The 14,140-nt window shown below is 39.9% G+C and overlaps 1 protein-coding gene across 2 annotated transcripts in view; it reads right to left on the bottom strand.

Moving 5' to 3' along the window:
* MET (MET proto-oncogene, receptor tyrosine kinase) overlaps window positions 1-14,140 on the bottom strand; it is a 115,307-nt gene that overhangs the window by 38,627 nt on the left and 62,540 nt on the right. For both annotated transcript variants that reach the window (XM_012805169.2, XM_023513203.1), the window contains exons 4-10: window positions 10,597-10,731; window positions 9,656-9,829; window positions 4,938-5,098; window positions 2,181-2,283; window positions 1,934-2,070; window positions 1,064-1,225; window positions 225-324 (exon numbers count right to left, since the gene is read on the bottom strand). In XM_012805169.2, coding sequence (XP_012660623.2) covers window positions 225-324; window positions 1,064-1,225; window positions 1,934-2,070; window positions 2,181-2,283; window positions 4,938-5,098; window positions 9,656-9,829; window positions 10,597-10,731 — 972 coding nt within the window. The remainder of the gene's footprint in view (window positions 1-224; window positions 325-1,063; window positions 1,226-1,933; window positions 2,071-2,180; window positions 2,284-4,937; window positions 5,099-9,655; window positions 9,830-10,596; window positions 10,732-14,140) is intronic.

Here is a 14,140-nt window from a genome sequence, read left to right on the forward strand (position 1 = left end):
ATCCAAATATTATATATGTGTGTGTGTGTGTGTGTGTTTATTTTTGCATCTTCAGCCCAGCACTGTAGACAATTTCAGTTTTTGAATAGAAAATACTACTCGACCAATGGTCAAACGAGGTAACTAAACATTAAAAGCAAAACTGAAATGTCCCAAGCATCTTGAGAGCCAGGTGGTAAAGACAGAGAGGCGGAGCTTTGAGTGGAACCACTCCACGAACTTACCACTGTAAAGTTCCTTCCTGCTTCACGCACATGTATCACCATCCTGGGCACACTAACAGAATTCAGGTTTTTTCCAACACCTGTTATTGTGCTCCCACCACTGGCAAAACAAAACAGAAAAATTATAATAATAAGAGGTTCTTTCTATGAAGTTTGTCAGAAGAGATGTTGAATTGAATCATGTGCACTGATTCCAAGTCGGAGGCACAGCCACAACGGGAAGTGCAGGGGTAACTCTTCTTTGAAAAAACTGACTTAACTTGAAAACTTTTTTTTTATATTCGTCTTAAGAAATATTTGTATTTTTATTCACATACTTTTTCTCCCTGAACAAAAACAGAAAGAGAAATGGATGTAATGATTATCACTAGACCGATAGAATGAACGAAAACAGGGCAATTAAACTGGGTCCAGTGAGATACTGATTCAAAAGGGGTCTGTCCGGCATAAGGAAAGCTGAGTGTAAAGCAGGCAGGACAAAAAATACACTAAAGAATGGAAGAAAAAAGGTGATTCCAGTCTGGGGCACGAAGGTTCATACAGAATTGATACATGTAAGTGCATCCATACGACGTACTAAAGTGACATGATGAACTGTGTACTGTATTCAGCTCAAAACATAGTATAGGACAAAATGCTTCTTGGCATGAAGTAGCACTGATAAAGTCAAATTGTATCTAGGATCTGAGCAGATTACAGTGTTCTCTCCTGAATTGGAAAGGCAGCCTTCAAGAGAAATGCAAGGGCCTCAAAGCCAAGATAAAACTCCAATTCCTTTTGACTATTCCATTATCCTTGTGTTCGTTATTTTCTTATACTCATCAGAAGCTCATACTTACCTAACAAAAGATTTCATTGGATGAATTTCATAGACGATGGGATCTTCCTGGTAACTGAAGCTGCTCGCCTCTCGGATGGCTAAGTCAATTTTCAATTTAACAGGAAACTCAGTTGAAATGATTTGGGCAGGGGTATAACATTCAAGAATACTATTTGACACACTGAACAGCAACAACAAAGAAAGAAAATGGATCTTAGCTATTAGAGATACAAATGTTTGAGAATTACATCTATAAATCAAAAAGATGTATATAACCAAATGGCTCCTAAATTGGAATTTCCTGAAATGGTCTAGGAAAGCTCTTTCTAGTATTGGCTGTTCACATGTAACTGGACCCCAAACTCAGCCTGCTTGAAGACAAACCATTCTTGACTTGAAGACAAACCATTCTTGACTTGAAAACATGTGAGATTTTCAAAAATCTTTAAAGTACTTTTGGTACTTGATTAAACTGAGAGCTCCTTCCATCCTAAGAAGCAGGACCATAGCCTCCTTCCAAACCTAGTCTCCCTCATTTCTTCCCTCTCCAAAGTGACGCAGTCTAATTGTAAATATTGATGAAGACATTTATTTTAATCTATTGTTAATGGCTAGAACCTCTCGGCTCATAATATAGCTAGGGTCCAAAGATAAAGCAGTAAAGACTGCAGATGGGAAGACAAAAGTAGGATTAGTAAATAACAAGAGGAGGATAGAAAAGTCAGCCAAAGGGGGTAGATGGATTTGTGAAGGAGGAAGTTTTACCAGTAAACAATCAAAATCTTGATATTCCTCCCCACTAAAAGAACAACCTTTGCTTAATTTGTCAGGTACAGACATTAACATTAATCCAACTTGACAGATGCAACAAAAAATAAGTGAACAATACCTTTTTAAAGTACATGTTTTTCCACCAATTGAAATGTGTCTCGAATTCCCACTGTTTAGGTACTTTCCAATTAACGTAAGTAAAGTACCACCGGCCTTAGGACCATAACTCGGAGAAATACTTGTGATTACGGGATCCTGAAGGGGAGATAAAAACAAGACAATGCTACTTGTGAATTTTATAATCTAAATAGATTAAGGAAAAATCAAACATCCTACTTCATGGGAAAAGTAATGCTTAGGCTTACCACATAGGAAAATGTACTATATTGTGTGGTCTCCCGACCATTTGAAATAACTATGGACATATTGAAGTGCTCATTCATTGCAGGACCAACTGTGCATTTCAATCTGAAAAAAAAACAACGTTTAAAACATTACAAATCTGAAGGCCTTTTCCGGTCTGGCTGTTTTATAGGAAGGGACATTAATTTTAATTTGAGGGTTGACTATTCTGAATAGTAAGCAGCCTTTCGAGGTAAGCATTAAGGCGAGAACTGTATAATTCTATTTCAGTACCATTATCATGTTACGCTGTATATTGGCTGTATTATAATATTTAGACAGACGAAACCAAAGAGGGTAGACCTCACCAAGTGAAAAGTTGTGATAATGTAAGCCTAAACCTATAAAATTGTAGGGATAATGTTTGGTCGGCTTAAGATTTCTAAAGAAATAGCTACCTGCTAGGGCTACATCTACAGGCAGAGTGTTTACCTCCTCCCTCCCATGCCAAGCACAGCCTGATGCTTGCCAGAAGTACTAAGTACAAGTTTTGTTGATTTCCTTTTTCAGGTTCAGTAAAGTGCATAGAACATAGAAGAGTGATCACCCAGTCCTCTCTCATGCACACACAGTGAGGTGGAGGCTGTTAACCATTTGATGTAAGCATACCAAATTGTATATAAAACCAGCACATTGTGCCCCATACATACACTAATGTATACAGCTATGATTAAAAAAAAAAATCTATTCATTGATATGGAAAAAAATTACTCCAACAGTGATATTGGGCTAAGAGTTTGCCTTTAATTTAAGATAACAGAGTAGATGAGGGCTGACTTTGGGCCCAATGATCATGTAAAATATTAGCCCTACCACTTACCAGTGGTGTGACCTTGGACCAATTACCAGTTTCCAACCTTCATTTTCTTTATCTTTGAGTCAGAAATAATTATGAAATGTTCCTCATGATTTTTAATCTCTGCAGTAATCAGAGATTAACTTAGGTAACTTCTGCTATAATGCCTCACACACAATAAGCAATACAGAATTGTTTGCTATTCCTATTTGATTGATTCTGCTACTGTATTTGAGATTGTTCTGTTATATTTAGGGGCCCAATCACTACTACTCTCACTTTTAATATGAATGAATGTGTATCATGCTAAATTTACCCACTGCCCTAAAAAAAGATAAAGAAATGGTGTTTCAGTGGCATATGAAATAATAGGCTAACTATAAGCCAATCTCTTCATGAAAATGTGTCAACACGTACATTTCCGTGGTTATGCTTGTCATATATTTATTTAAAATACTTAAAGAATAATGAAATTGTGATGAGAAGTCCATATAATTATTTTTGAATCAATGATCTTATAGTTCTAAAAAAGTATAAATACAATTTATTAAGTAACTTTTTAAAGAAGACAACAAATTATGTTTCATTTTTACAGGTCCTAATTTATTTATTTATTTATTTATTTATTTATTTTTTGTGTGTGAGACAGAGTCTCACTTTATTGGCCTTGGTAGAGTGCCGTGGCATCACAGCTCACAGCAACCTCCAACTCTTGGGCTTATGCAATTCTCTTGCCTCAGCCTCCCACGTAGCTGGGACTACAGGTACCCACCACAACACCTAGCCATTTTTCTTTTTTTTGGTTGCAGTTTGGGTGGGGCCGGGCTCGAAACTGCCACCCTTGGTATATGGGGCTAGCACCCTACCCACTGAGCCACAGGCACCGCCCTACAGGCCCTAATTTATAACGTGATGATTAAGAGTTTTGGAGAACTTACAAGGGAGATTCCTAGAATGAATGTATTTTGCCATTAAGCTAACAGGCATGACATTAATTGATGTTTTTGGTCTCAGCAAAATAAATAGATTTACACCTTTGTGTAACCCTGGAATACATTCTATTAGATATGAAACAACTACCTGATGGAATATGTTTAGCCACAAACATTCAACCATAAAACTTTAAAGGTTGTTGTTACACGATAGCTAGTAGTTTCTAGATTCTCTGTTGATTATGGAATTCAGAGCTTATCAAAGGCATATGTAGAACATAGTAGAATAAGCACAGGTCTTAGAATAGAAGAGCTGAATCCGAAGGCCTGTTTGCCTCTTGCTCTCTGGATTACCTCTACTAAATTACATCCCACCTCTCTGAACTTCAGGTGCCTCCTTTGTCAAACCGGAATGTCACTGCTAACCTCCTAGACCTTTGGGATGTCTAAAGGAGACACACATCAGATATTATAATGCCAATGAATATTAGCTAAAGATAAATTTAAATTCATCTCTGAAGTTTCAAACTTGATTCAGCTGCTTAAAAAGCAATTTAGAAGGGAGGAAGTATATTGAGTTATTTACTGATTTTTATAGACTAAACCTTTGGAGACTCTATCTTAGAAGACTCTAAAGATGAAGTGACTCCAAGCAATGCTACTAGTGCTGTGCCTTCAAGTCTACCTGGACAGTTTCTGAAGAGTTGTTACATAAATGATGGAAAAACTCCCCAGGGGCTGCAGCCTTCTTTTCTTCACCTGTGGCCATGTCACCTTTCACCCTCCTTAGTTCTGGTAAGTAAATGGGATTAAAAAAACAAAAAACCAAAAAAAAAAAAAAAAGAAAAAGAAAAATCCCACAAGGGACATGATGGGCCAAAACCCTTTGTAATTCAAGACATGAGCTTTATGAGCAATTTTTTTTAAAACAAATATTCATTCAAAAACAAAATCTGTTTTCCCAGCACACCCAGCAAAGCACTTGTCCTTACGTGTTTGTGGTGCTCTCACTCAAGGTCAAGGTACAGCTCTCATTTCCAAGGAGAACTCTGGTTTTCTTTAAGTCAAATTTATTATTCCTCCGGAATCCAAAGTCCCAGCCACATATAGTCAGCCTCGTTCCCCCTTCCAGGGGTGCGCTAGTTGGGAAAACCTACAAGGACAAAATAGAGCTTAAAAAAAGTCTGACATATTAGTACTTCATATATGTGTGGATATGTGTGGAAAGCAAATGAACAAAATATGTAACCTGAAAGAGTCTGAAATTCCTTCATTCTCCCACATCTAGTAAAAACTGAATTTTCACTAAAGGAAAAAAGGTCACAAATATCAGAGCTTCTGGAACAAATATTAATACTATTAGACATGCTGATGAAACAGGTTGTTTTCAGGAGATCCAGAGATGGAACAAAGAGCAAATTAGGCCTGTGTGGGAGGAGGGCCTTACGGGGCCACTCTGAAGTGAATTCATCTTCCAGGAGTCTTTAGGGGAGGAGTAGAGTCACTTTGGACCCCAGACTGTTACCTGCTTATAACTCTGATTATAACTTCTTCACAGGCCTCTGGAACAACCTATAAATCAAAGCTCCTTCAAGGGTCCTATAAGCCATGGTTATTTGCCCAATTGCATTCACCAGCTATCATAATATCAAACACACAGTGTTCAACACATATCTGACTATCATTCATTCATTATTTATCTATAAAGCACTTCCTATGTGCCAGGCACCAACATATAAATAAACGAATCTATTTCTTCATATCTTTTAATTCACATTTATTATTGATTTAAGATTTTTCTTTATTCTTTAAATATGGTCGCTCTTTGATGTATACTAGCTGATATATACTCAGCCTTTTGTAATTATGTAATATTTAATACATACAATAAGTTATTTCTATTAGAAATAGATAAAAACAGAACTGGAGACAGCCCAGAATTGGTATTGCAGCAATTTTTATAGCTAACTCCACTGGCATTATTTTACATCTCAATTTAGGATTGATTTTTTTTCCCCCCTGATGTTCAAGTTAAATAAATCATAGGTTCATTTTATTATTGCAAGCTCACTTTTGATGGTTAAAAGTAAAATGTACATTTATTCCTATAACTTTGGCAACCATGATATAAGATAGCATTAAGCACCTAAGAGCTCTGTAAGACAACCGTTCTTAGGCTAAAACTATTAAAACAAAACACATTTCCAAGTTAAAAATAAGCCTTCTCCTCAGCAGCTTTGTGACAATTGAGAAAGGAAATGCTCTTTTAGGGGGGACATATTGTAAATTGTGCTGTAAAGTACAATGGTGGGAAAACACAGCACCGAGAGAGAGGCAACTCAGAACCAGTAAAGGTGTTTGCTAAAGCCCACTTTGTGAGCAGCTAAAAGAAATGCTTTCACAATTAAGATGGGCTTTTAGTAAAATTTAAATTTGCAAACATTCCCAGCCTTCCTAAGTAAATAATCACAAACCAAAGTCTTAACTTACCCTTGTTACCAAGCCCCTTTAAAGTCTTAGCTTAATGCTTTTATGATAGCCATTTTACCCATAAAAATCCATTACACAGTGGTGCCTTTCATGAAAATGTACCTCGTCCGTGTCTAGCCAAATGAGAACTGCTAGAAAAAAAAGAAATCTGTTTATTATTATTATGTTAGAAATCCAATAGGAGAGAAAAGACATCCAACCCTCCCAGGACGCTATTCAGCCGGAGGCGGTCACACAGCTGCTGCTCGTTCTTTTAAAGAGGAGGCTTCCCCACTGGAAACAGCTGCCCCAGGCGGCTGATCCCACCGCCCAAGCCCTCTTTCCATGTAAAGACTGAAGTCTGTCACTCTACATACACCATCACCATCATTTTCTATAAAAGGCAAAGGGATGGGGCGATGGTTTGGGAAAGGACACTGACAACTGTTCCACTGGGGCACTGACAGTGGAAATGGAGAGAGTATAAACCCTCTGCTTAGCTCCTCTCTCTGGGCTGAGCATTTCCCCCCTAGCTTATGGGGAAAAAGGAAGGAAGCTGCATGGACTACACACCCCTGGATGGACCCAACAATGTGCTGGCAAATTCTGAGTTATCCCGAAGGGCAGAGAAACTGTGAGGGCAGGAAATGAGTGTCCGGCATAAAGTCACAGAGGCTGCTTCTCCTACCTGTCTGGCTGGGGGAGATAGAGCCACAAAAGCAGCCCTCGTCCTCTCACGGTGAAAGATCACACCTCTGATGAACCTATTCCATCAGTGTTTTACAAGGATCATGTTTTAAAAACCCATTAAGATCAAACACAAGAAAGCAAAAAATGGGGGGCACGAAGAAAATAAAAAGACCTTAAAAACAAAAATTTGGAATGGAGGCCTCCTTTGCTCTTTAGTAGGAAAAAAGTCACACATATGTTGGTGGCAGTATACTGCCTGCATGCCCCCCTACCTCTTATGAGGTATTGCTGTTGCTTCTTATCTGAGTCTTCTGATTGATTAACAGTGTTATTGTCTCAATGGGATTGAACTCAACCCTGCAAGATATGATAATTTCATCCCAACTTTCAGAATACACTGGAGAGTGCTCTTCCTTTTCTAAAGCATTTCTCATTGCTTTGTAAGTAAGAGATTAGATGGCACATTTGAAACAAAATAATGGGCTTGCTGTTCTAAAATCTCTCAGATCTGGAATGGCAATGAATTTCAGCCACTGAACATCATTTACCTTGAAAAGCAGGTTAACTTGCATGTATTGGAGAGTGAAACTCTATACATTAGCTGGATTTTGTGCTTGTAGAATTCAAGACAGATAAGAAAAAGAAGAATAATCTGTCTTATTTTTTGCAGTAAGAATGCTAAATGTCACGGTCTAGTGCAGCATGAAATCTTCCTAACAACTATGAAGCGAGAGGGATTTATGGACTCAGCTGCCCTGCTCTCCTTCTAACTCCCCAGCCTAAGCCCTACCAACTTGTGCATGATACTATGCAACCTTTTAAAATCGCCAACTGTGTAGAGTGCGGGAGTTAGGAAAGGGGAGAGGAGGGAGATTCAAATATTGTAAGAGATTCTCTGGTTCCAGAAAGTCCTAAAATATTTACTTTAGTTTTAGTCATTTTAATTTAGCTTTCATGATCAAGTAAAAGAAAGCACGTTAGTCAAAGTTAAAGGTTGTGTTTGTACCGGTTATGAACCTGCTTATTTTACCTAAAATAGCAACCTTGGCTGTTTTTGAAATGAAATTGTTGTGATCTCATCGCACGTGCACGTGGGCACACATATATACTCTGTATCTTTTTCAGGGAGTGGCTGAGTTCACATCCTTTGTGTCTCAATTGCTAAGGCTGTGTGTTTATAAAAGTATAAAATTGTATGTGGTTTTAAAAGTACGTTGAACAACGACAACAAAAAGTGCTTAAATATGACAATCTAGATTTAAATGTATTGTCTTACAACTGTAAGAAATATTTTGGTTTTATTTTAAACTAAAATAAAACTCTCTTTTAGTTTATTCTTTGGCCGATCAAGCTAAGTCTTAATAATTGTGTCACACCTAACAGAAAATGACTTGCTTTAAAACCCAGTCACCCACTACAAATCTTGCTGCAAACCGTAACTAAATGAAAACAGCCATGCGCTTGGGGGGCTGATCTTGTTCCGACTAGTACACTTTGTTTACTTGGGCATGAACCAGGAGACCGAGACCTTTACCTTGAATCTTTCACAAGAGTCTTTTCCTAAAGTCCAATTGTTCTACATGCAGGCAGAGAAAATACAGACTGGGTCCTCACCAGGGATGTGTTTTCCAGTAAAATGTTTGGGACCAAGAAGTTTTTAAAACTTGCCATGAAGATTTTAGCCTCGAACGTATGTTCATGCAAACAAGTGACAGAATCAGAGAGCGGGGCTGCCCTGCTATGGCCGACTTCCGTCCACTGTCCACTGCCAGAGCAGAGTTCTGTAAGCACTCTGCAGGAGGTGTGTTAGTCTTGCTCCAAACTGTATCCCCCAGTGTCTAGAAGAGAGCCTGACAAGTGGTAAGCACTCAATAGATATTTTTGGAATGAATTAAAAAATCGCAGGGCTCATAGAGGCATACATGTCAGGATAGCCATCAGTTGAGCCTTTACTTCTCTTCCAGGAGCATTGAAAGCAGACTCACAGCCACCCATGGGTGGTATCCCTCCCATACCACCCTGGGAAATAGCTTCTAGTTTCATCAGTGAAGAGACAAGGCCATGTCATCTATGCCTCGGACAGGAAAAAAACCCCTGTCCTGTGCACTGCAGTGTGGCCAGACCACTAGCTGGCAAGCTCAGTGCAGAGTTCCAGGACATGCCACAAGCAGGTGTGTTTCTGTGGCGGAGGCTCATGTTTGGGCACCTGGTGGATAATGCAGGTGGTGAGGAGTCAGGGAATGGGTAAGTCAGCAGGGAACAGGTCTCGGTGTGAGAAAACGGGGAGCATGTGGTTCATTAGCCCACCACTCTTACATAGCATGAAGGGAAAGCCATGCACAAAGACAGAACCCAGTGAGCGTGAAGTAAGAACTTCAGGTGCAGGACTCGGGAAGACGTGCACAAATGCCACCCCAGGGACAAAGCCAGGAGGGAGGCGGAGCTTTGACTGATGTCTCTTATTAAATGAATAATTTGATTGGAATTCTTTTTCAATAGTGGGATTTGTGTTTACCAAAAGGCCCGAGTGACAGCTGACAGAGATTCCCACCTTGTGGACCGCAGGCCGGCAGGTCTCTTGCGTCCACGACCCGCTGGGGCATTCCTCTGATCGCACACATTTATCGTGGCACCAGCCACACTGGACAAAGGGAGGAGCGGACAGACACTGACTGCAGGACTGGAAATGTTCGCAGCCCAAGCCATTCAGTGGGATCTTGGAGATCTGTGAAGAAATGAAATAGGAAGAGCTTCTAGAGGGGCTTTAGGTTGGTTTGTTTCTTTAGTAAAAACTGAGTACACAAATGATACATGTAAATATCATTTTATGGAGTCTATTAGAGATAGCAACTCTATGTGCAAATCTTGGAATAATGGTTAAGTGATTAAAATTCTTGAAAGAGTTGAATCCCTTCCTCCCCCCAATTTTTGGCATGTGGTAACAGTTAACATTACTGTCCTGTGAACACAGCATCATCGTGTAGTGTTGGAGGTTCTATACAGCAGGACACTGTGCCCTGTCTGAGATGATTTTGGAATAACAAGAGAGTATAAATTAAGCTGTGGGAAAACACACTGGAAAATACTAAGTAAGGTCACATATCATTCTGGCATCAAGACGCAAGTTCTTCTCTCAGAGAAAAGGGATTACTGGCTGGAGTCAGGTTCCAATGTACATTTCCAGGATTCATCTGCCTGCAGTAAGTTCTGCCTTGAGCACTGTAATTCTCATTCTGTGTTTGTTTTTCTCATTGAGAAATATAGAACAAAGGAAGATGTTTTGAGAAAGACCTCCCTTAGGTCCAATCTTCCTTGAATAAAAAATCGACTTGATTTCAGAAGCTTTCCAGAATACTCAGGAAAGAACTTAACTGAGGAGAAGTGACCCTACGATGAAGAGGGAAGTTGCGAAGCACCCAGTGACGCTAGCTATAGATACCCACTCAGGAAGAACCACATCCATCCACGGAAACGTGAAGTGGGAAGGCATACCTTCTTCCCGGTGACAACCAGCGTGTAGCCATTCTGGTTCACTGTGTGCTCCACGATCACTTCTGGAGACACAGGGTGGGAATCCAGGTGAAAGTTCACATGAGGGGTTGAGGATCCGGATCGAGAAACCACAATCTGAGAAACAAAAAAAGCAAACACCTTGGTTCCAATAAGCTCGGTTTCAATGTGAGTGTAAAATGTGAATGGTGATCGTAATAAGAGATTAGAAGAGCTTGTGGTGGCTGAACTAAAGACCCAACAGCTCACCTCATCATAAATCAATACGACATTTTCTAATCTCCTTCCTTGAAGCCAATTTATCTCAACCTCCAAGACAGACTTTTGCCTATGATCTTCTAATGGTTTCTAGGGAAGAAGATCTTTCAATCAATCAGCCAGCACATGCAGACAGATCTTCACAACTGTACTGGGAACTGGAGGAGCCAAAACTCTCCCCAGAAAGAAGACATCACACACACTCCAAAGATTCTGAATTATTTTTTAATCCATCTTCTCGTCTGCCCACCCCCCACCCCCGACTGGAGAGGTTCCCATGGGGTAATAATGGTAAGAGTAGTGACAAGGGAGTCTGGAAACCTGGAACTAGTTCCAGCCTTGCTACTCTTATGTCATATTTATAGATTTTTTTGAGGTCAAAAAAAGACCCAAGCTACTTTGAAATGATGTGCTGTATTTTTTTTTTTTTTTTATAAACCACCATCCCACAAGAAGTTATTACTTGGATTAAGAATAAAATTCTATGTCTTGGCCTGGCTTTAAAATAAGGACTGATGTTTAATACTGCCTGGAAATGAGGTTTGGTGACCGGTGTCCTTCTTGCTCTCAGGTGTTGGGATTAACTTTGGGCTGTTGCTCAGCTGTAGAATTTCCACCTGCTTTGTTCTGAGAACCCATTAATAACGAGTTATTAGTGTGTGATTAGAGTGTGATCAACAACAATTGGGATATAATCAGGATGATTATCTTAGATGAACACTTAGATTTTAGGAAGGTGTTGGGGCCCTCAGGGAGACTTTGGCTCTGAAGCAGGCCATTGGGTTGCACATACACGAGGGTGTGGGAGGCTGAGCACAGCTCCAGGCTTGAAATCTACTTTGCAAAACTGCCAGACATCTCTAACAGCCTTTTGCATTCCACTGAAAGCACATTCACTTGCCAAGGGTGTGAAATCACAGGAAATACAGGGGCATCTGCGAGATTAGGGTTAAATTGCCACCACCTCTACCTCAGCTGGTAAATGAGAATGAAAATTACGGGAGTAGTGAACGCTGGGTCCTATAAGGAACACAAACACATATATGTGATGTAGGGAACAAGATTAAACTTTTTCTTCAGCACAAAAACGGAGCCAAGTAGCCTGCAATAGCTTGGGAAGATTCCCAAGGCACCTGATTGTTCTCGGGGAGCAGACTGTTGATAGAGAAGCCAATCAAGCTCGCACAGAGCCGTAAAGGTTAAACAGCAGGACAGCTTTGCTCTGATCTTTGTTCCACCCCAAACACACAACACTTTCAAAACATCTCCATTAAACAGGGTGGCTATATTTGCACAGAAGGTAAGTGATGGATCAAAGGTCACTTGGTCAGGATGGGAAAGGGCGGAAACTATCGTTATTTCCTAAATTCGGGATCCAGTAGGTATTTGTGACCTTTGTAGGCACAGGGAACAGAAGCTCAATTACTAGCCCCACCTCCCTCTGGGCACTGGTTCCAGGCAGAACATCAGATGTCAGACTCTCAAAGGTTTTATCCCAAATTATCCAGATTTCCGTTATCCAATTTTGCAGTCTTTACTCTCTTCTGGTGCTCACCCCCTCTTGTTTTTTCTACACCCTCCTCCCACCCCCAACCCTTGATCATTACCAATCACTTCAAACAACAAAAGTCAAAGAAAAAAAAACCCCTTTTCTCATGCGCGTGTCAAAACCAACATAAAACACTGGCCTGTCTTGATGTTCTGACTGTTTTTCACTTCACTGAAGATTATTCATCACTACCACCTGCCTATAAATATCTGCACTTTGTGTCTGTCCTCCTGGTCTCTCCCGGTCTCCTCAGACCTGCCACATAACAATCATTTCCCAGAGCCCTTTCGCGCTCCTACCTCCTTGCTCTCTTAAATACCATTTCCCGTATCTATAATAAGCAATCCCTTCTTAATTACTAGGTCATCATCTTTGACTTTATCAAATATCCGAAGCTCATCCAGTTCTTCATTTCCCAGAAAGAATTAACCTTTCTCTTTTCATAAAGAAGCTCTTAGCACCTCTGGGCTTGAATTGATGGATCTGCACATCCCCTGTGAGACTTTTTATCTGGAGAGCACCATATAGATGATACTTAGTGACTGACTCAGGCATTGTGCTGAGTGCTTTAAATAGAGATTTCATTTGCTCCTCACAACAATCTCATAAGGTAGGTACTATTATTTTCCTTAAAATTCTAAGAGAATTTTAGCTTTTAGAAAGTGTAAGAGGCAGGTTTCCAAAGAGCTTTATCTAATGCCAGAATCCACAGGCTTGACCTTCTTAAACACTCAACCGCAAGACTCCTGGAGCACGAGAGTAAGTACCAATAAAAAGCTTCAATTCTGAGCTCCCAAGAGCCACTTGTGAGTCAAAGTACTAAAGCAAATTTCACAATATATTTGCCTTGCCAATTACTCCTTGTTTTTGGTTATCTCGGTTGCACAAGTGAAGTGTGCCTAAGGAGAAAGCCTCCTCATTTGGAACGGTTTTTGATGGTACAGAAAACATGTCACTAGCACAGCTTAGCAAGCTGTGTTTTTGATTCACGCGCTAGGATGAGTACTGCCTGCTCTAGAAAATGGGCAAACAACAGAAGACAGGAAGGCGGGTGGATAAGTGAGATGACCCCTTGGAATTTTGAGCAGAGGTTGTAGCACAGATGCAAATGCCTTTTTAGTTGATCATTAGTCCCTTCTCTGTGGGGATACCTACTGCTGTAAAATGTTAAGAATGCTTTTCTGTCCTTAAATCCCCACTTTCTCTTACTGCTGGAATTCTTAATAATTGAGTAATCATTTTAACTCTCAAAATACCCCCAAAGCAATGTTAGCAAGAAATTAGAAGTTGGTAGTCAGGGAGATATTTCTGGGGACAGAACTGAATTTGGCATCTAAATTTACTTCTTATGATAAATCACCTGGCACTCTCAGAACAATTAGTATAAAATCGAAGACTGGTGATTTTCTCTTTGAGTTTCTACTATGTCAACAACTAATCTTTAGTATTTAGGCCACAAAACTTTTTTCTTCAGTGCTCTTGAAAATACCGAACTCATACATTTGGGAAAGGGAGGAATCTGAATTTACTTGATTGTTGTGGTTATGATCTCATAGAACCTCACCTAGATATGAAATCGGATAGAGGACATGGGGAAGAAATAGATGTACAAATAAGTCCTTGTGGCCAGGTCCCAAAATTTAATAAACCTGAATAAAATAACTTTGGGTGAGATATCTACAAATATGTAAAAACCAGATCTTTTCACCACATGCATAG

Source organism: Otolemur garnettii, unplaced genomic scaffold, assembly GCF_000181295.1.
Source record: "Otolemur garnettii isolate 467f Iridium unplaced genomic scaffold, OtoGar3 scaffold00037, whole genome shotgun sequence".
Lineage (NCBI taxonomy): Eukaryota > Metazoa > Chordata > Mammalia > Primates > Galagidae > Otolemur > Otolemur garnettii.